This window comes from Sapajus apella, unplaced genomic scaffold, assembly GCF_009761245.1.
Source record: "Sapajus apella isolate SASKATOON/1434 unplaced genomic scaffold, GSC_monkey_1.0 scaffold20, whole genome shotgun sequence".
Taxonomy (NCBI): Eukaryota; Metazoa; Chordata; class Mammalia; order Primates; family Cebidae; genus Sapajus; species Sapajus apella.
Window position 1 is genome coordinate 2,883,682 of NW_022436960.1, and position 23,891 is coordinate 2,907,572.

Below are 23,891 nucleotides of genomic sequence, written 5' to 3' on the forward strand. Positions count from 1 at the left end.
TCTAAAATCCAGGATGGATGGAGGTCAGTGGGGATGGCGGCGGCGGCCTGTGACCTGCAGAGGGGGGCATGGAGGAATGCCCAGGGACAAAGCCTGCTGCCCTGGTCAGCTCTGCTCCACCCACCCTCCTGGGACACCCAGCTGTCCCCTCACTGGGGGCCAGAGTCCCCAGGCCTTCTCCCTGCATCCTGAAAGCGCAGCTGGGAGCTCAGAGCTGACTGTGCTCTCCTGAGGCACCTCCAGGCCTGCAGCAGGCACGGGGACCCTGCCGAGGAGGAGACAGCCCCTGTGCCCAGAGAGCACCCTTGCACTGTAGGGCTGGGATGAGGATGGAGAAGAGGGCTCCTGACTTGGGTTTGGGGAGGTCAAGGAGGCCTTCCAGGAGGAGGTGAACAGATTGAACCAACGTGCAGGGAAGGTATGCTCTGAGCAGGAGGGCAGCCTGTGCCAAGGTCCAGGGATGACTCTACAACCACCCCAACTACCTCCCTGGGTTGGCCTGCTTTTCCCTGGCTCAGGGCATGTCCTGGGTCTGCCCACCCTCCCAGGGCTCCCCAGGACATGGTGTGCTAGCTCCCAGCACGTGGTTCTGCAGAGAGGGGGGGCAGCGGGGCAGGGCTGTGGCTGCCTGATAAGATGAGGCGAGATGAAGCTTTTCCTGCTGACTCCAGTCGCCAGGCAGGAGGGAGCAGGGGCACAGCCGGCCAGGTCATCCCAGAGCTGAGGGTCCAAAGGGTGAGGCGGGGCCTATGAAGGAGGGGTCAGCAGAGGGCAGGGGAGCAGGAGAGGAGGCCTTGAGCCCAAGTCCACACCATCAGGGTGGCCCCAGTTGAGCTGGTGGTGATGGCAGCTCCTCTCCAGGCCACCCCTCCTGGCCGTGGGACCTGGCTCAGCATTGTGACAGCCCTCCCCCAACTAGACACACACAGGCCTACACACCACGTACACACACGCACATACGCGTGCACGTGTCTGTCCCCCAGGGGCAGCTGCATGACAGCCAGTGGCCATGGTGATGACATTCAGAGTCCCCCTTTCTGTGTAGGCAGAGTCCTGGTGTCATCGCTGCAGAGGTCAGCCGGGGGATTGTCCAGGCCTGGGTGGGCGTGGCTGAGCCCAGAGCAGGGACAGCAGTGATGGGCTGTTCTGTTGGACTCCGGGGCCGCTGTGGCCAACACTCCAGTCACACAGGGAGGCAGAGGGCAGCTCGTCATAGTTGTCTAGCGTGCAGGAGACACCAGGATGGCTAAAGCGCCACTATTTGCGTGAAAATCTGGCATCTCCACGTGAGGCTGGCCTGGAATTGAACCCCAGCCAGGTTGTGTGACCTTGGACAGGCCCCGTTCCTTGACCACTGTGAACTTGTTTTCTTATCTGGAAAATGAGGTGGGGTACACACCTCCCTTTCAGGGGTCTGAGGACTAAATAAATGGGTGCACATGGTGGGGTGGAGTCTGGGGTGCCCCACCTCCTGCTGGGAATGGTCCGCTGGTGGATTCCGGGCAACACAAAGGGCAGTCAGTGCGGCAGGAGCAAGCTGGAGGGAAAGAGCAGGGGTGGCCGAGGGTGCAGGGAACACAGGCTCCCAGCACAGGAGGGGTTCCACCAGGCCAGGGGATACTGCCAGGTGAGGGGTTCCTCCGGCCGAGGGGTTCCTCCGGCCGAGGGGGTTCCGCCGGGCGAGGGGGTTCCGCCGGGCGAGGGGGTTCCGCCGGCCGAGGGGGTTCCGCCGGCCGAGGGGGTTCCGCCGGCCGAGGGGTTCCCGCCGGGCGAGGGGGTTCCGCCGGGCGAGGGGGTTCCGCCGGGCGAGGGGGTTCCGCCGGGCGAGGGGTTCCTCCGGGCGAGGGGATACTGCTGTCGAGGGGTTCCACTAGGCGAGGGGTTCCTCCGGGCGAGGGGATACTGCTGTCGAGGGGTTCCACTAGGCGAGGGGTTCCGCCGGGCCAGGGGTTCCTCCAGGCGAGGGGTTCCGCCGGGTGAGGGGGTTCCGCAGGGTGAGGGGATACTGCTGGGCCAGGGGATTCTGCCCACCCAGCTCAGGTTCCCACAGGGCTGTTGCTGCTCCTTCAGTGGGAGGCTTTGGGCACGAGGTCTTCTGCAGGGAGATCCGGAATGGCCCTGGTGTGGGGCAGAAGCAGCTCTGCGGGGACTTAGCCCTGGGCCCGCGGCAGGCATCCCAAGGATCTGATGTGGGCTCCCCAGGTGTCAACTGGAAGTTCTGCTGGGAAAGACCAAGCAGGGTTGCAGCAGCTTTGGGGACAAAGACCTTCCATAGCTGATATCAACTCGGTGGAGGCTGAGAGGGTGGGTGTGTGACCCCCCTGCTCGGCCTGCTCTGGGCATTGGAGGTGGGAAGGCAGGCACTCAGGGGGCACATGCACAGCCCGAAGGCCGGCGTGCCTAGCAGGAAGGTGGGGGGTCCTGGGATGGCGAGACTGGCGTGGCAGTAGGCCCCAGGGGACAGGAATTTGGGATGAGGAGCTGGGCTTTTAGTCTTAGTGCAGAAAGGAGTTGGGGAGCTCTGAGAGCATGGTCTGATTGGGCCTAGAAATGAGCTGTCTGGGGGTTCTGGAGTTTGGGGGGGCCAGGGTGGGAACAGGAGACCCAAGCATTGCAACACTCAAGGACGGAGGTGGTGGGGAGTGAGGGGCAGCAACTGACCTCGTCCAGGGAAGGTGCGGTGAGCTGGGGCTTCAGGACCCCTCAGGTGCTACATGGGGAGGAGTTAACTTGGAGCCAGAGGGAGGAGTGAGATCCTGGTGGATGGGGACAAAGTCACCAAGCTGAGAGCCTGGCTGCCTGCAGCCTGGAAGGAAGGAGCGATTTGGCGTTGCTGGAGCATGACTGGGGCCAGGATGAGAGCCACGACAGGTGAGGGAAGACCGGCTGTGGCCAGGGCGTGGCGGGATCCCACCTCAGTCAGGGATACAGGCGGGAGGGGTACTCGGGCCTCGGCCAACCGCAGCAGTGACAGCCGCAGCCCAGCCCTACCCCATCGCCATGACGTTGAGTGGGGGGATGGGAGCCAGGCCTCTCCTGCAGCCTCCAGGGCACACCTCTGCCCCCCAGGAACCTGCTCAGCGCCCTCTGAGCTCAGGGGTCCTGTGTCTCCAGCCCACCATGGAGCTGGGAAGGGTTTCCTCCTGACACAGGGGCCCTGGAGGCTGTGTCCTCCCCCGGCCCAGCAGGGCCCCATGGGCATCAGAGGAGCAGGAAGGGCTAGGCCCTGGTGGCTTCACGTGGTGGAGGAAGGTCAGGCAGGGCCCCGAGGCTCCAGCCCTTACCCTAGGTAGATGCTTACCTGCTCCACCGAAGTCACCCTGTCTGAACTCCATTGGCAGGGCCACGACTTGCAGTCCGGTGGGGAGCCAAGGAGAACCCCGCCTCTGTTTGGAAGTGTCCTCTGGCTGCCTTATTTAGTGGCCTTGCCACTATTTAGTGAGGCAGAGCCAAGAGAGCCGAGCCGAGGAGGGAAGCAGTATCCTAGCAGGAGGGTTGCCCAGCACAGGCAGAGGTGAGGGGAGGCACCCAAGAGGAAGAGAGGGACCTTCAGCAGGGGGAACCCAGAAAGGCTTCCCGGAAGAGGCGCCATCTGAGCAAAGCCTCACAAGAGAGGAGAGGACCTGGGGAGACAGAAGGGAGGGAGGACATGTCCAGGGGAGAGGACAGCATGGACAAGGGTCTGGATGGGTGTGATTTGGGGGAAATCTGAGGGCCTGGAGGGACAGTTCTTTTAGCAAGGGCAAGAAGAAGAACCAGGCCTGGCTTGCTTGAGGCAAACTGTCCTGTCATCTTGCCTGGGGGCCAGGAGTGTGGTGCTGGGGTGTGGCCAGACTCCGCTGTCACCAGCTTCCTCCCCTCTTTCTGCCCTGGAATGGGGTGGAGGGCAGGCACAGTGTCCCACAGGTGGCCACAGGCTTTTCTGCATGTGTAGGATGGCGGTGATGGTGGCATCCTTCACAGGACTGAGATGTAGGAGGAAGGGCATCTCACCGGGAGAACAGGACACATGCACCGTGTGGTCCCTGCCTGGCGCACCGAGTGTTCCGTTCCCCTTCCCCACCCGCCAAGGACCTGCAGCTGGCTGAGCAGCCTTCAAGCCATTCCCTCAGGGAGGAAGACAGGCGTCTGTTGACAGTGCCACCCCAGGGTCCAAGCGCTGAGAGGAGTTGTGTCCTGGAGGCACAGACAGAGCCTGCACCGTCTCCTGTAGGGCTCCAGGCTTCCTGGGGCCATCTTATCCTGAGACACGGAGGGCCCAGGTGGCACCTGCTCCCCATGTGATGACACCCATGTCCGCAAGGGTTACCAAGGGGCACCAAGGCAAGGTCTCTGGGAAGGTCAGCCTCAGGGGCCCAGGCCAAGCCCCAGTCCATCTGTGCAGCCAGCGGTCACCAGGTCCTTCTGCCAGCAGGAGCAGGAAGGTGGTTCCGTGCACCCAGCTGGAGGTGACACTGAGACAGGTTGTCCCCGGGGCCCACGTGCTCTACTGGCTCCTGCTTTGCTCTCAGCAGGGCGGCCCTTCTGTGGCAGGCTCTCAGTGGCATAACCCCCGGCCCTCCTTCATAGGGGAGTCCAAGGAAGAGGAGGGCGGCAGCCCCGGCAGGGCCCGGCAGCCCTGGTTCTGCTCTAGTCCTCACCGAGACTTGCTTTGCGATCTTGGGCCCTCTTGCTTAACTTCTCTGGGTCCCAGTTTTCTCATCTCTAGGATGGGACATCCCCCACGCCACAGGCTGGGAGTGAGAACTTCCATCCCAATGTCGTTACCTGGCTCAGAACCAGAGCGGGTCATCAGCGATGCTTAGTCAGTGTCCTGTGAGAGAGCAGAGTGAGAGCCTGCGTCAAGTCACAACCCTGCCCCGGCTCACTGCGCCCGCAGGCAGGCCCCCCCTTCCCTGGGCCTCAGTTTCCCCTGGGACCTTTCTTCTCTGAGAGCCTTCATTCTTCAGAAACTCCACCTACCATGAGGCCCCCTGCAGAGGGCACCTATTGGGGTGGGGTCACCTTGGCAGGGGCTGGGAGGAGGAAGCTGGCCTTGGTCAGGCCACCAGGGCCAGGGCAGCTGTTTCTGGTGGCTCTCAAGCAAACGCGCTCATCCCATCCTGCTTTCTGTTCACTCAGCAGCGCTGGGGTCATTTGCTGAGGGTGGACCTGGGACCGGAATTCCAAAGTCCAGTCCAGCCAGAGGTCAGGCCCGCCGCCCCTACCGCTTCCCCTCCCCGCTGTGCGCTGGGCATGGGACCCCTGCCCACTTCTGCTCAGGAATCGAGGGGCCATGGCCCCATTTTACGATGTGGAAAGTGAGCTCGCAGTGGTGACGAACATGCGGCTCGGGGCCAGGGCCAAGAGCTTTCCCTGACCTCTGCTGCCCCTCGGGCTGACCCATAGGTGCTCACGGTGACTTTGGGGGGGGTACCAAAATTTGATCTTTAGCATTTTTTTTTCTGATTTATCACCCTCACTGTAAAAAATATGACAAATTAAGAAAAGCATAAAAGAAAAATTTTAAATCATCCAGCATTTCACCACGCAGGTGTGACAACATTAAGTTCATTGCTCGAGTTCTCTGTGGCTGACCACAGGCAGTTACTTTTTAAACGGGATTATACAGCTCTTTTTCGGAGCACTCCCATCTGCCGGTATCTTTAGGCACTCTTTGAAAGCCTAATTTCTGGGGCAGCATCAGAGCCTTTGTTGATGGAACCAGCCCCTCTAGGCAGAGGTCGGATCTCCCACCTTGGCCTAGGGTCAGTAGGGCTGCCCAGGCGTCCCTGCGAGCCCACCAGCTGGTCCCAGAGAACACCCAGGAAGGGGACAACCAAGCGGGCACTTGTCTGAGGCCTTGATGTATTTCTTGTGCCCCGCGGCAGGCCAGCACCCTAGCAGGGCTACGGTGGGCCCGTGTCCTTCCTCACACCCATCCGTCCAGCCCACACAGGCCACAGGCAGGGGCAGGGGTGCAGGGGCCCCAGGGCAGGGTGAAGTGGACCCCAGGTCCCTAACATCCGCCAGATCCCGCAGCCTACAGGACATTCCCAACATCAGCCATCAGGGCCTCCTCCTGACCAGCCAATCCTGCACGCCGGGAACCAGGCCTGCAACAGGCAGGCACCCAACAGACGCAGAGCTAGCAGGGACGGGGAGCTTGCCCCGTCAGTCCCCTCTGAGGCTGCGACGTGGAGGCAGGGCTGAGGGCCGGCCTGCCGCCCTGCAGGGAACAACTGACCTGAGGGGCCACTGCCGCTCCCCACAGTGGTAGGATAGGACAATCAAAAGAGGCACGGAGCAAGTCACCAGTGACCTTGCCATGGTGGGACTTGGTGCCACCGCTGAGCTGGGACCCTTCAGAGTGAGCAGCGAGGGCTGGCAGGTGCACAGGCTGGGGCCCTTCTCTGGTACCAACATCCCCCCAACCCCTGCTACTTTGTAGATGACAAGGAGTTTTCCTGGCAGGGGGTGGGGACCAACTCCCCATCTCTGGGTCTCAGGTGAGGGACTGTGGCTGTGCCCCTGATGGTGGGAAATGCATGGCCCCTAGCCCTGCCCACCCCCACCTGTTCTGAGCAGCTCTGTCCTCTTTGCCCACAGGCTGCGCAGCCCCTGGGTGCCCTTGTGCCTCGGGCAGCCCCGAGTCCTGCAGGGCCGGCTGGCCAGGTCCTCGCCCTCGATCTGGGACAGGTAACATACCTGCTGTCTCTCCTGGCTCCCTGGTGTCTCTGCGTGAGTCCCCAGACATCTGTCCGGTGTCTGCGTCCAACTCCCCGAGACAGATAGGGAGGCCCAGAAGGTGAAGGTGAAGGTGGGGGCCGGCAGCACAGCCTCACAGCGCCCACCCCCGCAGCAGCCCAGCCAAGGGCACCATCCTTGGGCTTGGGCCCCTGCCAAGTGGCCAGAAGGGGCTCCCAGTGGAAGGCAGAAGGGAGATCCCTCGAGGCCCCACCATGTGCCAGGGGAGCTGGGCACTCACCCCATTCAGAGAATTCCCACAGGCAAGGAGGGAGCCAAGAAAAGCACTTGCACTCATGCACACACACAAACACACGCGCACACATACACATACACACGCGCACACATACACGCACACACATACACACACACACATACATGCGTGCGTGCGCGCGCACACACACACACACGCTGCCAGTTTAGGCCCAGATCCTGGTGTAACTCACCAGGCAGCAAGCCCAGCAGGGCCCCCCAGGTCCCCAGGCCTGGAGAGGTGGCCCCAGCCTGGAGGGCATGGCCCTGGCTCCTCTGGGCACCACACTCCTCTCTGTGTGTCTGCTAAGAAGCTGTTTCCAGACGCTGGGGACTCCCTGACCCAACTTAGCACTTGCCAGGCCACCTTTTCACCCAGGGCAGGGGGCAGAGGGCTCTGAGCCGCAGGACCCCAGCAGCCTCCCCCAGATTCCCAGTGGCCTGTGCCCCCCACCACACACAGTGCCACCTCTGACATCATCCACTGTGCGGGGGGTGCTACTACGTAGAATGTGGACCAGCCACAGCCCTGCCCCCCGTCTGGGTGCACCATCCCATTCTGCAGACGTGGAGACTGAGCTGCTGTGGCCCAGCAGGCTCTGGTTAGTGCCTGGTGAGGGGACACTGGACAGAGAAGGAGGCACTATCTGGGCGACCGCAGATCCTAGGTGCGCAGCCTGGACTGGGCAGAGGGGACACGTTCAGAGGTTCTGAGAAGCTGAACCCCAGGACTTTGTGACAGGGCTGTGAGGGGTGAAGGGTAAAGGGGTCACCATGGCCACCCCCAGGGTGGGGGCATGGAGGGCAGTGAGCGTGTGCTGGATGTGGCTGCACTGGACGGTTGGGTGTTGAGATGCCCGAGGGCCATGGCAGGGGTGGCTGACGGTGGTGGGAGTGTGGAGCCTGACAGGTACCCTGCTGGAGTCGGATGGGGGCCTGGGTGGGTCCTCGTGCAGGAAGCATGGAGGGGGTTCGGCCTGAGCATGCAGGAGGCGGGGGCAAGTGCAAACAGGGGCCCCAGGGAACAGCCCAGGCGAGGTCGGGAGGGGCCTGTGTTGTGACCGAGGGACCAGCAGAGGTGGGGAAAGATGTGGCAGGAACCAGGGGGCGGCCAAGCTCCGGGCATCAGCTATGCCTGGGGGCTGGGTGCGTGTCCAGGGTCCGACACCTGCAGCAAGCGGACACTGAGGCAGAGAGAGGTGCGAGAGTCAGGGGCTGGGGGCACTGCAGGCGCAAAGATTGGTTGGGTGTAGCAGGTGGGTGGGTGTGAGGGACTTGGGGAAGGGAGCGGTATTTACGGGCTGGTGGAGCAGGGAGTCGACGCTGTGTCTGGAAGGCCATCCAAAGGCAGGGGTAAACAGGCTCTGTGAAGCTGCCTTGTGAGATGTCTGCCCCGAGCCCACCCCACAACCCCTCCATCCTCCCCTCCCACGCCTGCCCTGTGGAGAGTCCCTGCCTAGTTCACTGCCTGCCTCCCTCTGCACCGCAGGCTCTGGGGTGTCTTACTTCTGGCTGTGAGGTCTCAGACAGGTTGCTGGCTCTGAGAGATTAGGGTAGGGGCCTCGGGGTGCTCAGGAGGGGCAGGGCTGGGTGAGGGGGCACAGTGAGTGGGGGGTGCAGGTCGCAGAAGAGCAAGGGTCTGAGGCTGGTCTGTGAGGCCTGGGGTGTGGCTGGAAAAGGTGCGAGGAGTCGGGGCTGAGGTGGTCACACGGGTGGGTGGATGACGCCCTCACCGCTTCCCCGGCGGCACTCTGCCTTGGGCTTCCCTCTTTGCTTGTTACTCTATATGCTCTTGTGGGGACTGACTCTTGGGAAGACCCGCCCCACCCTTCTCTGTTCTCAAAAACGTAAGCAACTCTTTATTTACATTTTAAAAATATAGCCCTGGACAGGAATCCAAGGGCACTTGCTGGAGGCTTACTGGGTGTGTGTCTGTGACATCACATGGGTTTACTCACAGGGCCCAGACAGAAGATGCCTCTGCTCGGGGCTGGGGGACAGTCGTGGCCCTGGTGGGGCTGGGAGGAAGCCTCCTGCCTGCCCTCTGCTCCTGGCACTTGGGTTTGGGTCGGGAAGGTCAGGTAGGTCGCAAGAACGTGTGCTCTTGCCCAGGGTCCCACAGGACATGCGGGCAGAGTCAGGGTTCCAGGCCCTGCCACACCTCAGTTTCCTGCGTGACACCTGGGGCTTCTGTCCTGCCCCATCTCACAGCAACACCATCCAAAGCTGTTGGCCCCAGACAGCCCCTGGGCCGTGCACTCATGGCGAGGAAAGAATGGCCCACTCCGCCTGACCCAGCCAGCAGGAAGCGTGGCCCCTGCCCTGGGGAGCTCCCCGCCGCCCCTGCCGGAGGCCCCCCCCTGCCCTGGGGAGCTCCCTGCCGCCCCTGCCGGAGGCCCCCCCCACCGCCCCTGCCGGAGGCCCCCACATCAGCCTCTTGCTTTGCACAGCTGTAGCTCAGGTGAATTGTCAGCAGGCAATTCGAGAGGGTGGGTCTGTTTCCTGAGCATGTGTGGCTCTACAGCCTGGTGTCCCACCTCCAGGAGCTCCCATTCTGGGGGAAGACAACAGAGCCTCAAGAGCTGTCTGGGCCTCTGGAAGGCTTCCTGAAGGAAGGGGAACGTGAGCGAGCCTGGGCCTTGCCATGTTTCCCGTGCTGCATGCAGCCTCACTGGCCATGGTGATGGACACTGCCTGGGCATGGGGCATTGCCACCAACCCTCAGAGTGCCAGAGCCACCCAGCTAGTTGGGGGAAGGCAGGTCTGGTCTTGGGTGTGGCACGCCGACTCTGGGCCTCAGCGATCCCACCCTAGCACGGTAGAGGAGCACGAGTGAGGGCCCCTGTGCCACTGGGGCCAGCTCTGTGACGGACAGCCCAGGTGCTGATGGGCACTGTTTATACCTTGGTCCTTTAAACCACCCCCAACACACTGGCCAAGTTCTGGAGTCAACCACTCCTTCAGCGAGCACCTGGAATTTACCTGTGAGGGGGGCACTGGTGGAGTCTGAGGAACCGCCAGGACCAGACTGGCTCGGGTCAGAGTCCCTGACTCTGGGGCGCGGCGATCTCCAGTGACGCCTAGGAGGATGTGGGAGGGGTGTGTGTGTGTGTGTGTGTGTGTGTGTGTGTGTGTGCGCGCGCGCACGTGCGGGTACCCGCGAGTTAGTGCGGCCGCCCGGGCGGGCCCGCAGGCCTCAGTTTCCCCCGCTCAGCGCAGCGGCCCGGTCCGCCGCCGCCGTGTCGTTGCAGCGCGCTGCAGGAGCAGAAGGGCGAGCTGCGCAAGCGGCTGTCCTACACCACACACAAGCTCGAGAAACTCGAGACCGAGTTCGACTCCACGCGCCACTACCTGGAGATCGAGCTGCGGCGCGCGCAGGAGGAGCTGGAGAAGGTCACGGAGAAGCTGCGCAGGTGAGGGGCGGGGCGGGGGCCGGGTCGCGGAGCGCGAGCGTGGGGCCGGGAAAGCCGTGCGGGCCACGGAAGCCGCACGCGGTGCTCCTCCCTCAGGCCGGCTGGTGACCGCACACAGATGGGGAGTCCAGAGGTTCTGGAAGGGGAAGCTCTTCCCACTGCTTTAGAGCAGCGGAGCCAGGATTTGAACCCGGCAGATCTCCAGACCCAGACTGATCCACCCGGGTCCCAGCCGTGATCCCCGGAGTCCTGATGCGGAAAGCTGTGTCTAGCCAGGAGAGGAACCGGTTTAGGGACCATTCCCTTGAGTGCCTGCAGGCCAATGAAGGGTCGAGCCACAAGTGCCCGACTCCTTCAGACACAAAAGTTTTCTAAAAGCTTTTTTTGTGCACATTTAGGATGGATATTCTTCTAAAATGTCATATACACTTTCCCATCTTCTTAAACAGAACGTGCAAGGAGCATGCAAATTTTGCTGTTGGCTTGATTTGTTTTCGATATTTGTAGAGTATCCACTGGTGCTGCCCAGGGAGGATTTACTGCAGGTGGAGGGCTTGTCCTCTCCAAACAGCCCCGCCCTCCTGAGTGTTTTGAATGTCACCCTCCACTCCTGTAGAAGCCAAGCCTGGGCAGTGCAATCAGACCTCAGTTCAAGTCTGAGCCCTGCCAGTTACTGTGTTTGTTAAGTAATTAGTTTCACTTCAGTTTCCCCATTGGCAAGACGGGGGCCTTCACACGACACATAGGTTGGCGGAGTGGACGCCATCCCCAAGCCCCTCCCACCAGCAATGGAAGCTCCAAGCACCTGATTCCCATCCGGCACTCGGCTCCACTCACCCTTCCCTGCAGAACCGTGTGTTGTTCACTGTGATGCTCCAGCCTCACCCCAAAGCCCCTCACATAGTTAGTGTTAAGTCTCTTCCCGGCTCATTCGCATTCGAACTGTCAGCCCCATCACAGGTTTGTAAGAATTGTGGGTCAAATGTGAGTAAACTGGCTCCGTGTGCAGATGGGACAGAGTCTCTTGTGAATAACAAGCCTTTGCTTCTCATCTTTAGGGGCTCCCGGGGCGAAGGGGGAAAATGGTCCTGGACCCTGGCCTAGGATAGGCCTCTACAAGTTTAATGGGATGTTTTCGGCCCTGTGCAGAGGGGCACACATTCCACTCCACCAGGGTGAGGCTGGTGGGGTGAGCTCAAGAGGTCCCATTGAGCCCCACCCTGCTCAGCAGGCTGTGTGGCCGTCAGGGTCGTGGGAGTGCCAGGCCTGACACCACAGTGACCCCATTGCCTCCTGCTCCAGGATTCAGAGCAACTACATGGCACTGCAGAGGATCAACCAGGAGCTAGAGGACAAGCTGTACCGCATGGTAAGCCGCAGCGCGGCACCCACTCCCCACCCACACCCCTTCCCTGGGAGAGCCGCCCAGCGGGCACCCCTGGGCCACTCCGGAGCTGGGACACAGGTCTTGCCGGTCCCACCCCTTTCTCCACGGAACATGCAGGGTGGGGTGGGTGCTCTCAGGCTAAGGAAGTACTAGGGTCCAGGGCTGCCCCATGCTGCCTGAGCGGCAGATTTGAACACTCCAGCCTGGGGGCCTGTAAGAGGGGCTGTGGACGGAGGGCATAAGCTGGGAACAGGCCTTCCAGCTCAGCCTGCCAGTCCAGGGACCCGGGCCCAGGAGGAGAGGGAGGTCCAAATTCAGGCCCTGGGTGAGCCAGAGACAGGTTCCAGCCCCAGTTGTGCCTCTCATAGGGACCCCACTGTGGGGAACCTCACACCACCTGCCAATGACTTCAGTGGGGTTGCCGTTTTCTCTGTGACTGCACTGCTGGGACGCATGTCCAAGAGGGACAGGGTGAGGGCTTCTGGAGCCACTCCATCACTAGGATGAAGAGGTTTCCCTTCTTTCTAGTTTGGTGACCAGCTCATTTTTGAAAGCAACAACCTGCCCGCCTTTGTGGTGCTGTCAGAGAGGGGAGGTGGCAGGCCTGGGGGCTGGACCTGGCTCTGCCTGGGTCCCTGGACATGGGCCCTTTTCTTTCTGAGCCTCAGTTTCCCAGTCTGTTCAGTGAGATGGGCTGGGCTCTGTGCCAGGCACAAGTCATCCGTCCTGAGTCCCCACTCCCAGCTTCTGAGGCAGGACACTGTCACTTCTGTATTGCACATGAGACAGGCTCGGGGAGGCAGTGACATGCCCAAGGCTGTCTGGCTTGGCCGTGTTGGACCCAGGCATTGAACCAAGGTCTGTCTGTGTTCATAAGCCCTGCACCCTTGGCCCTCCAAGTGTCTTGTCATTCATGGCTACAAGGGGCAACATGGGGGTGCAGCTGAGCAACAGGGCAAGGAGCCAACCAGAGACCTCCTCCTCCCACCATCCCACCCGCAGGGCCAGCACTATGAGGAGGAGAAGCGTGCACTGAGCCACGAAATTGTTGCCCTCAACAGCCACCTGCTGGAAGCCAAGGTGACCATCGACAAGCTGTCAGAGGACAACGTGAGTGCCACACACGCTTGGCCCACTGAGGGCTGCCGGCGGCCCAGGCGAGGGCTTCCCAGGACGCGCCAGGAGTCACAGTCTGACTCTCAAGGGGCCTGAGCCCAGCTGCTTTGGCCCCAGCCTCAAGGGGCTGGTGCAGGGTACAGGTGGATGGACAGGCCGGTTAGGGCTTTGAGAAGGACCTGGTGCAGTTGGGGAAGGATGGGCTGCCTCTCTGAGGGTGCCAAGGGTGTCCTAAACAGACCCTCTGCTGTAAGGACCAGCTAGAGGAGGCGGAGCCATATTATCCCATTCAAGGCAAGGCTTCCTGACCCCAAGGCAGGGTCATGGCCACTCAGGACTCCCGCCGTTGGCCAGTCCCAGTGTCACATCACAGCTGTGTATGTGACTGCCCAGGGGGCCTAATTTTGGGGACCTTGTGAGATGGGCCCCGTTGCCCCGCAGGCCCGGGACAGCTGCCTACACATTCACGAATCAGCTCCTGCTCCTTGCCAGACCCTACTACGCTCCAAGATTATGGTGTGAACAACACAGGGAAAAAACACACACACGAAAAGAAACCTCTGCCCACGTGGAGTTCACATCTGAGTGGGGCAAACTCTAGAGTGTGTTAGAAGTGTGAAATGCTGTACAGAAACAGAGAGTGAGGAACAGCACCAGCGAGTCGCCAGCTGGAGGGCCTGCAGATTTCAAGAGGGTGCTTCTGGAAGGGGCTGCTGGGCCGGGACCTAAAGGAGTGAAGGAGCCACCACGCAGACATCTGTGGGAAGAGCATTGCTTCCAGGCCGAAGCAATCGCAGTGTGCAGCTGTACCCGGACAACTTGCAGGACCCCAAAGAGAGCGCCCAGGGGGAGGGGCGGCCAGGGTCAGAAAGACGATAGGCTTCCCTCAGAGATCTGAGCTTCATTCTGAGTGTAGTCGAGAGCCATAGAAGGTTCTTAAACAGAGGAGCAATGTGATCGCACGTACAGCTTGCTGCCGTGCTGGGAACAGGCTGTGGGGACGAGAGCAAGAGCGGGACGATCAGGAGGCGGCCAGGGCCTTAGTACCAAGGACGATGGTGGCTCAGGCGATTTTGGTAGTGGGGCTGGGCAGAGAGCTGCGATTCTGGTTGTTTCGGAAATAGAATCAATAGGACTGGCCAAGACTTAGGATGTGGGTTGCTAAAACTGAGTCCAACCCAGCTACAAGGTTCAGAGCCCAAACAAAAGGCGTTGCCAGCCATTCCTGGCTGGGGACAGCGAGGGAGGGGCTGGAGCTGGGCAGGAGACGTACAGGAGCCCTTCGAGCGGGGAGTTAACCAGGGTAGTGGGGGGCCCAGGCCTCGAGTTGAGGGTGAAGGCCGGCGTGCCGGTGGAGACCGCCGAGGCAGCCTGCTGATGAGAAGCAGGGAGGCCCAGCAAGGATGCCTGGGTGGGGGGGTGGCCGGCAGGCTGGGGGACACCAGGCCAGTGTGGTGGCCCGACAGCCACTTGAGGAGGGGCTGCCATCGGCGCTCTGGCCGGCTGGCTCACCGGCTGCTGAGAGATCAGGTCAGAGGGCCAAGAAGAGGCACTGGGATTTGGACACCTGGAGGTCTGTGGTGGAGTGGAGCGGTGGTCCCAGGCACAGGCCAACAGGAGGGGACAGGATGACATGGGCTCAGGACAAGAGGTGTTTCTTTTTTTTTTTTTGAGACAGAGTTTCACTCTTGTTACCCAGGCTGGAGTGCAATGGCGCGATCTCGGCTCACCGCAACCTCCGCCTCCCGGGTTCAGGCAATTCTCCTGCCCCAGCCTCCTGAGTTGCTGGGATTACAGGCACGCGCCACCATGCCCAGCTAATTTTTTGCATTTTTAGTAGAGACGGGGTTTCACCATGTTGACCAGGATGGTCTCAATCTCTTGACCTCGTGATCCACCCGTGACAAGGCTAGGCCCCTTACGTAAGTGGGCACCAGTCCCGGGGACCTCTGCAGGGATGGAGCACATGAGGAAACTAAGGCACAGACAGCTTCAGTGGCTTCCCAGGTAATCCAGGTGGCCGCTCGCAGACGGAGCCAGAACTCAACCTCGGGAGTCTGACTCCAGCAGCCCAGGGCCCTGGGCAGCCACAGCACCTGCCTCCACCTGCTGGCTCTGCCGGAGCATCCCGTGAGCATTTCCTCCCTGAGCCAGCAGTTGTGGCTGCTCAGGAAAGGCTCCCGGCTGTCCCAGAGCCAGCCACCGCAGACATGGACAGCCCAGGGGCTTGGGTGCCCAGCCAGGTGCCCCAGGGGCTATGAGCACGGCACTGGCTTCCCAGTGGCATCCACTCCTGGCTGTGGCTGGTGGGGCTCAGTGGCAGACCTGGGCTGGCTGGGCAGTGTCTGCAGCCCCTCTGGTGCCAGGGGCAGCCAGTCGACTGGGTTACACAGGGGACCAGTTCTCAGCTGTCAGGCAGCTGTGCTATTCTCTTCCAAGGAGGCCCAGGGAGGCATTGGGAGGGGCTTGGCCACTCCTATTCCCTCCACCATGTAGGCCAAGTTGGGGGCACCAGCCTCAGTGAGGGAGGCTCCATGGCCATGGTGGGTGAACAGAAAGGTGCTGTGTCAGAGACAGCCTTGCCTGGGCAGCAGTGCTGGTTGGGCTGGGACACTGGCCAACTCTCACCAGGAGCAGCCATGGGGCAGCTTGGGTGGGTCACAGGGCTTCGGGGCCGCCCCAGGGCTAGCTGTCAGAGCCCTTGCAGTAGGGACCCCGGCGGGGCAGGCATGCAAGCCCCAAACACAGGTACATGCAAAAGAGATTTTCAGTGGTGAAGCCACACCCCTCAAGTCCTATTGTTGGCATCTGTTTTCAGAGCCAGCGCCCGCCTGGGCCTGTGGTCACACACCTGCCTGGTCCCTGCCCAGCCCTCCAGCCACTCTGTTCCCAGGCCACACTCTGGGAAGGCGGGTGTGAACAGCAAGTCTGTGGTGCAGGGTGGAAGGTGCTGGGGGCTCATCCTGCCACCCATTCCTGCCTGGCACTTCCACCCAGTCATCTTTGGAAGGACTCTGGGAGCCCGAGGGACAGGGAGACCAGGCCTGCTCTATGAGCCTGGGGGGCCTCCAGGAGCTCAGGGCCATTGGGGCTCCTTCTTCTACCACTGCCCCAACCTTATGGGGGTTCCTATCTTAGCACGGCCCCGAGGGCACCAGCTAGGGCAGCGGCAGGGCCCTCCATGCTCTGGCAGCCCAGGTCAGAATGAGGCCCTTACTTTGCAGGCAAGAACATGCCGCCCAGAGAGGGCCAGAGCCAGTAGTGGGTCTCTGTCCTGCCGAGTGCACAGCGGGCCCTGTGTACCCATTGCCCCCACTGGCCACTCGGCGCTGGGCAGGGTGGCGGGGCCTTGGCTGGGGGAGTGGCACCGAACACGTTCTCTTGTCTTTTAGGAGCTCTATAGGAAGGACTGCAATCTAGCGGCCCAGCTGCTGCAGTGCAGCCAGACCTACGGCAGGGTCCACAAGGTGTCTGAGGTAACGTGGCCCCACAGCCAGGCCGCCCCGCCCCAGGACCACCGGCCTCCTTGTGTGCTGGTCTTACCCCAAGGCTACTTCCCATCCTGGAGGAGGAAGATGCTGGCTGAGTCCGAGCCTCCTCTGTCCCCCTTGCTCCTGTGGTGGAGGGGCCGCCAAATGCACCCACCTCACCCAGCCGGGCAGCCCCTGGCCCTCACCAGAGTCCCCTTGGCCCACCCCAGGTGCCCGTCACCCTCAGTTTCCTTCAGGGACTGTCCAGGTCCCTGCTCCCTCTGAGCACTGACACAACAGAGTGACCTCGTGTGAGCCTCGCAGGAGCCTGGTGTCTGGGCACGGTTACTGACAGTGCCCATTTCAGAAAGAAAACACTTCCGGAAAGATGGTGTGGCCGCAGCCACACAGCAGGCAGGTCACAGAGCCAGGACCCAGAACCAGGCCTGTCTGATGCCAAAGGCAGATGGGCCAGCAGCCCACCCCTGCCCACCTATGGCCACCACACCCTGTGCCCTCTGCCCCGCCTCACATGCGGTCTCCTAGCCAGGCCTGTTCCTTCCCCTGGTCCTGAGCCATACCTGAGACACTCACAAAATAGATCAAACAGTAGCGGGACACCCCCACATGGCACCAGGCAGTCTCAGCCCTGGCCCTCAATCTTTGTTGCATCTGTTTCTGAGTCTGTCTTCTTTAGGAGTGCTCAGGCAGGATGGGGGGTGGGGGGGAATGCCCCCCTGCTTCCACAGAACCCATGCACCTGGGAGAGCAAGTCAGCCCCTCTCTGGGCACAAAATGGGTGGGGGTAGGGGTGTGTGCAGCCTTGAGTGTGGCCTGAATCAGACCCAGGTTCCGGCTTCTCCAGGTGACTGCAGCTTCTGGGCTCTCCTGGGCCCAATCAGAGTAGGGAGGGAGGAGGTGACCCGGGATCCCCAGGCCATCATGACACCCACACCCCTGGGAGCTTGTTCAGTTCAGCCTCCTGGATCCCGGCTCCCCCGGTGTGACTTGAGAAGCCGGGAGGCCCTGTGCATCTGTCTGCCTGCCTGTCAGTCATAGCTAACGTCAGTCCCCAGCTTCGGGGCCAGGACTGGGCCACCATGCTGACAGTGACCCTGTCCCCGCCCCCTACTCCTCGCACCCGTTCCAGCTGCCCTCGGACTTCCAGGAGCGTGTAAGCCTGCACATGGAGAAGCACGGCTGCAGCCTGCCCTCCCCCGTCTGCCACCCAGCCTACGCCGACAGCGTCCCCACCTGCGTCATCGCCAAGGTGCTAGAGAAGCCTGACCCTGCCAGCCTGTCCTCCCGCCTGTCCGATGCCTCAGCCCGAGACCTGGCCTTCTGCGACGGGGTGGAGAAACCAGGCCCGCAGCCCCCCTACAAGGGAGACATCTACTGCAGCGACACGGCCCTCTACTGCCCAGAAGAGCGGCGGCGCGACCGGCGGCCCAGTGTGGACGCGCCCGTGACCGACGTGGGCTTCCTGCGGGCCCAGAACTCCACCGACAGCGCGGCTGAGGAGGAGGAGGAGGCCGAGGCAGCGGCATTCCCGGCGGGCTTCCAGCACGAGGCCTTCCCTGGCTATGCGGGCTCGCTGCCCACATCCAGCTCCTACTCCAGCTTCAGCGCCACGTCGGAGGAGAAGGAACACGCGCAGGCCAGCACGCTGACCGCGTCCCAGCAGGCCATCTACCTGAACAGCCGTGACGAGCTCTTCGACCGCAAGCCACCCTCCGCCACCTACGAGGGCAGCCCTCGCTTTGCCAAGGCCACAGCCGCGGTGGCAGCCCCGCTGGAGGCCGAGGTGGCCCCAGGCTTTGGGCGGACCATGTCACCGTACCCAGCCGAGACCTTCCGATTCCCGGCTTCTCCGGGTCCCCAGCAGGCCCTGATGCCCCCAAACCTGTGGAGCCTACGGGCCAAGCCGGGGACTGCCCGGCTCTCCGGGGAGGACGTGCGGGGCCAGTGGCGGCCCCTGAGCGTGGAGGACATCGGCGCCTACTCCTACCCGGTTAGCGCCGCTGGCCGTGCCTCACCCTGCAGCTTCTCTGAACGCTACTACGGTGGGGCCGGGGGCAGCCCGGGCAAGAAGGCCGACGGCCGCACCAGCCCACTCTATGCCAGTTACAAGGCCGACAGCTTCTCCGAGGGGGATGACCTCTCCCAGGGCCACCTGGCAGAGCCCTGCTTCCTGCGGGCGGGCGGGGACCTGAGCCTCAGCCCCGGCCGCTCGGCTGACCCACTGCCCGGCTACACACCCAGTGAGGGGGGCGATGGGGACAGGCTCGGGGTGCAGCTGTGTGGGGCCACCAGCAGCCCTGAGCCCGAGCAGGGCTCCAGGGACTCCTTGGAGCCAAGCTCCATGGAGGCCTCCCCGGAAATGCACCCCGCCGCCCGCCTCAGCCCCCAGCAGGCCTTCCCAAGGACTGGTAGCTCGGGGCTGAGCCGCAAGGACAGCCTCACCAAGGCCCAGCTCTACGGAACCTTGCTCAACTGAGCGCCACGTGCAGGCCTGGCTGTGGGCTTCTCCCCGCCAGCCCATGGCGCCCCAAGGGGCCGACCTCACCCCCCAGCCCCTGCTGTTCCCCCACCCCTGCCAACAACCCGGCGTCTGTTCCTCCCCGTACCTCCTCTCCTCCCCAACCCCACAGACCCAAGAGGAGGATCCCCCTGCACCGCGGTGTCCGCCAGCCCCGCCCCGTGGAACTCCACTTAGAACGTTTTTCACACTCATCCTTCCCCCATCTGAGAGGGGCGTCCCCGCTTTTATAAAGCGAAACTATTTTTATAGAGAAAAAGGGTCTTTCTTAACGCACTTGGCCTCCAGCTCCCTGGACGGCTGCCTTGGCGTTTTCAACACAAAGCTCCTTTATTTTTGGGTGAGGGTGTGTGGGGCCTGCCCCTTGGAAGCGAAGGGAAGGACCGTGTCCCGTGGAGACTGGACTCTGCAAGTGGAGAGACCACCCCCACAAGCCGGTGACAAGGGAACCCAGAAGTTGTGTCCACGAAGAGGGAGCTGAAACAAATTTGGGGCTATGAAGTGTTTTAAAAATCCATTTTTCGCAGTGTGGCCACCACGCCGCCCTGAGCCCCCCCACCACGGCCCATAGCCCCGGGCGGGCGGGGATGATGCCCCAGTGCAGCTGGTGCTCGTCCCGCCCCCACATCCATCCCTGACACTGTCTTACTCTACCTCAGACATGATGAGGCCCTCCACTCCCGGTTTCTGTGGCTTGCGTTCCTGTCGTCTCTGATGCATGCCCTGTCAGTTACTATTGTATTTTGCATTCATTAATAAAAGACACTGGTGGAAAGAATCTAGATTGGGCTATTTCTCCTCCTCCTGCCTTTTGGTCTTGGGAACTTGGAGTCCCTGGTGTCCCCGCCCTCAGCCTTGCTCTCTGCAGCCAAGTTGGGCCCCTTAACCCCACTTCACACCCCGTCCCCATATCCACCCGTCCCCACCCCAGTATCCAAGTTCCTATCTAAGGTGCGGCTTCCCCTGCCTTTCCCAGCCCACTGGACAGTGCTCTTTCCTCTCATCTCATGCTCCTGTGCGCTGCCCCACGGATTTCCTGGCCTCTAATCCTCATGTGTCAGACACTGCCTCTCCTTGAGAGGTAGTCGGGCTGCAGACGGAATGTCGGCAGCGGCTTTTCCTTGGCACACGGGAGCTGCCGCTCTGCTCGGGCTTCCTGTTGGTATTGGGAACTGGCTGTCAGGCCGGGAGCCGCTCCTTTGGTTGGGAAAAAAAATTGCTTTCTCTTCCCCAGCTCTTTAAGATTTTCCCTTTGACTCTTGCTTTCTGCGGTTTCCCTGGGGTGTGTCTGGGTGTGGAGTTCCTTCATAGGAATCTTAGGATTCTCAGGGAGTCTGTCACGTGTGTGGAGTCTGTCACTTCACCAATTCTGAAAAATTCTCAACTATTAGTTTTTAAAAACATTTCTCTGCCCATTCTGTTTTCTCCCCCCGGGTCTGTTGCCCAGACCTGCGCTACCTCAAGCCTGTGGCGGCCCCGTCACCCCCTACCGTGCCCTGTGCCACCTCAGGCCTGCAGCGGGCCCTGCCTGCCCACACCACAGCCTCCACGGCTGCTGCGTTCTCCTCCCGCACTGAGCACCTTCCTTCCAATTCACTAATTCCCTCCTGTGTCTGCTCAGCTGCTACACACAGACATAGTTTTTCATTTCAGTTGCTCATGTTTTCCATTTCTTAAGTTTCTATCTGGGTGTTTTACAAATCCCCAGTGCCACTTTCGTAGCTTCCCATTCCCAGGGGTATTTTCTAGCTCGTCTCTTATTTCTATCAACACGGTGGGCAAAGCCGTTTCACAAGCTGGTCTGGACTAGATGGTGGTCTGTGCAGGCCTCGGGGCTCCTGCTCCGGTGGCCCTGTTTCTCTGGACACCTGCTGATCTTGGACACATGCTCACCCTTGCCCTTGAAGATGTGCATGTGTGGGTTCAAGGCCAAGGATGGAGGCTCCTCCCCAAGGGGGCCTTTATGGCTGTCCCTGTAGGTGCCTGGGGCATGTCCCAGTGGGGAACACCTCACCCCAGGTTCATGCCTGGAGGTTCCCTGGCACACCTGGCTTTGTGTAGCTCCAGCATGGGGCCGCCACTGGTCAGATGACTCCAAGGAGAGTGGGCATCAGCCATGGCTTCCTGCACACTTGCCCTTCCCCTTCCTCTGCAGAAGAAGCCAGAGCCAGCCTGGCTGTGTCCTCTTCAGCCATACCTGCCGCCTCAGGAAGCAGTCTCCCTGAGCTGGAGGAAGCTTGGAGAGGTTTGGGATTCCGGTCTCCTCTCTGGGGCCTGTGGGCAGACAGAACAGGGGCTGCATCCCTCACTGAGCTGAGGGCAGCCGGAGGGTGGGAGAGAGAAATACCTGTCACCTGGTGGGCAGAGGCACTCGCAGAGGGGAATCCAAGCCTCAGCCGCCCCAATGTCAGCTGTGAGACCTGTTGCCTAGAAGTGGGAAGGCTGAGGCCAGCAAGAGGGGTGCCTCAGCTCTCACACCTAAGTAACAAAAGCCTGCCCAGCTCTGACTCCTGTGGGCTACCAAATCGGACACACCTGCCCTGGGCAGCAGCCTTAGCCCTGATTTGGGGGGCAGATTCAGGGTGCTGGCTCCCACATTGCCACCTCAGAGCCTCTGCCCCTCACAGGGCTGTACTGCCTGGGCTGCAAAGCCTGCCACAGCCGGGCCTCAAAGGTGTCCTGTTCCCGGAGCAGCCAGGACCATTAGGCCCCTGCCTAGGACTGGGTAGGTGACTTTGGTTGCAGAGCCAGGGAGCCTGCAGGCCCAGCAGAGAAGAAGGTAAGGGTCCACGTGGCTCGCAGGAGCAGGGTCAGGCTGCCGCCCTCTGGGTGCGGGCCTGCCTGCTGTGCATGGCACTCAGAACACTGCTCCTTGTGGTGCTGAGGCTGGGGCCATGGTTTACCAACCCCAATTGTCACGGCTCAAAGCTGGCCCAGTAGGGCTCTGAGACAGGAGCACCTGTGGCTCTGACGCATGACACTTCTCCCCCAGGATCCCCTGGGCTGGGGCTCGGTGCTCCCCTCCTCTCCCTGGTGCTGGTGTCAGTTGGCAGCCTCATGCTGGCCTCAGGGACCCGGCTCTGCCCACAAGGAACTCAGAGGTGGGGGAGGAAGGCAGACAGTGTAATACTCAGCTCAGGGCTTCCAGAACACAGGGCCTGTGGGCATCTGAGAAGGGAGGGCCCTCACTGATGAAAGGGGTCAAAGGAGAGGCCCACACTGGGTGTTGAAGGATGAATAGGAGTTCAACAGGTATTTTTGGCAAATGAAACAGAGTCATGAAAAGGCACAGATCTGTGACAGCTGGAGAATTCCAGAAACTGTTCAGTGCTCCCATGGGGCTCCCAAGGAGCTGAGCTCTGGAGCTGGCAGCTTCCCTCTGGATCTGCCCTCGACATTCTGCACTTGGACTGTCCCCACAGTTGGATGGGAAGTCCTGGACAGTCCCCATCTACCCGGACAGCTGGCCATGGTACGGCGTTCCCTCCTCCACCCATGCCCTCTCGCTGTACTGAGATCCTGCCCTGCCTTCAGGGAGGCCCTGTCTTTGCATCCACCACCCGCCCACACATCCATGTATGTTTCTCCTCAACTCTCAGCAAGGCAGCGCAGGGTTGGGCTCTGCCACCAGTTGAGTGTCACCTTGGGCAAGACCCAGGCCCTCCTGGCCAGTTTCCCTTTCTGGAGCCTGAGGACATTCATCAGTGCAATTTCCAGGGACCCTCTAGGCAGCTGGGTCTCCCACTGTACAAAGAGCCACAGTGAGGTGGAGGTGGAGCCCAAGGGAGGCCATTTTGGAAGGAATCTCAAGTGCAAAAAAGAGCACAGCTCCCTGCCCCAGGGCAGCAGTTTCCTCTGCTGGACGGTGGGGATCATGGACACCCTGTCGGGAGCTTCGAGCATCAGCTCCACTCAGAAAAGTCACGGCCACCCCGGCACTGCAGTGCAGCCAGCACATGCAGCCTGCACGGCACCTGGAGGCGAAGCTGTTTTTCTCCACGATGGCTTCGGATCTGGCATCTCGGATTTTCTAGGTGAGGATGAAGGTTAGCACTCAGCCCCAGGAGGGTGGGTGGAGGGAAGAGACCACACTTCTTTTCTATTCCTGCTCCACATTTTCTAAATTTAGCTTTCTTATTTTAAAACTGCAAACGGTGAACTCCCTGACACCTTGCCAAGGATCAAAGTCAGTCTTTAAGAATGTTCTTTGGAAGAAAGTGTTTGGAAAAAGAAACATAAAAGCATGGCGCACACCTGCCATTCTTCCCAATAAAGTGACCTAAAAAGGGAAGGGGCCGGCGCCTACAGGGCCTGTGTTGAGAAATCAGACCTGCAGAGGGTGGAGCTAAGAAACTGCCACAGTGGCTTTTCTGCGGAGCCCTGGGTGGCCCCCACCCTGGAAGGGTCAGAGATTTGGGTTGGTTCAAGGACACCAGCTTGGAAAATAAATGGACTTCAGGGGCACAAATGTCGATGGCATTTGTCCCAAGTAGAGTTCGGTGACAATCTGCAAAGTCCTTTCCTTTGCCTCATCTCTCCTCATCCCCACAGGCCCACTTTACAGATGAGAAAACAAGGCTCAGAGCCCTGCAAAGGCCTCAGACCAGCAGGAAACGGCCCTGGGGCGTGAGCTGGTCTCCTGACTGCAAGTCCCACAGGTGGCAGGCAGGGGCGATGTGTGCCAAGCACAGGAGTGGGGCCAGGAGCCCAGGGAGACAGGAGGCCTCTCAACAGCTATGTCCCAGCACTCGGAAGCCTGACACAGTGTCACGTGCGATGGATACTCCCATTAAGTCAGTGGTAACTCGAACACATCACAGTAGGGAACAATCAGCAAGCATTGCGATGAAATTCTCAATGACAAAATCGTCATCAGAAGGTGGAAAAGCACTGTGGTTTGCGCTGGGTCAGGAAGCAGAGCATCTGGACTCCAAGGTCTGGGGCAGTGAGAAGTGGGGATGGGAAAGGGAGTGAGAAACGCCGGGAGA

At 61.2% G+C, this 23,891-nt stretch overlaps 1 protein-coding gene across 16 annotated transcripts in view; it reads left to right on the top strand.

Moving 5' to 3' along the window:
* Positions 1-19,681, top strand: part of BEGAIN (brain enriched guanylate kinase associated) — a 49,331-nt gene extending 29,650 nt beyond the window's left edge. For 6 of the 16 annotated variants that reach the window (XM_032287390.1, XM_032287396.1, XM_032287392.1 and 3 more), the window contains exons 3-7: positions 10,230-10,391; positions 11,694-11,760; positions 12,781-12,888; positions 16,287-16,370; positions 17,515-19,681. In XM_032287390.1, coding sequence (XP_032143281.1) covers positions 10,230-10,391; positions 11,694-11,760; positions 12,781-12,888; positions 16,287-16,370; positions 17,515-18,861 — 1,768 coding nt within the window. In that variant the 3' untranslated portion in view covers positions 18,862-19,681. Of the gene's footprint in view, positions 1-6,588; positions 6,679-8,860; positions 8,903-10,229; positions 10,392-11,693; positions 11,761-12,780; positions 12,889-16,286; positions 16,371-17,514 lie in introns of all 16 variants that reach the window. The other 10 variants (XM_032287380.1, XM_032287381.1, XM_032287384.1 and 7 more) reach the window with 4 other exon arrangements.
* The last annotated feature ends 4,210 nt before the right edge of the window (positions 19,682-23,891 follow it).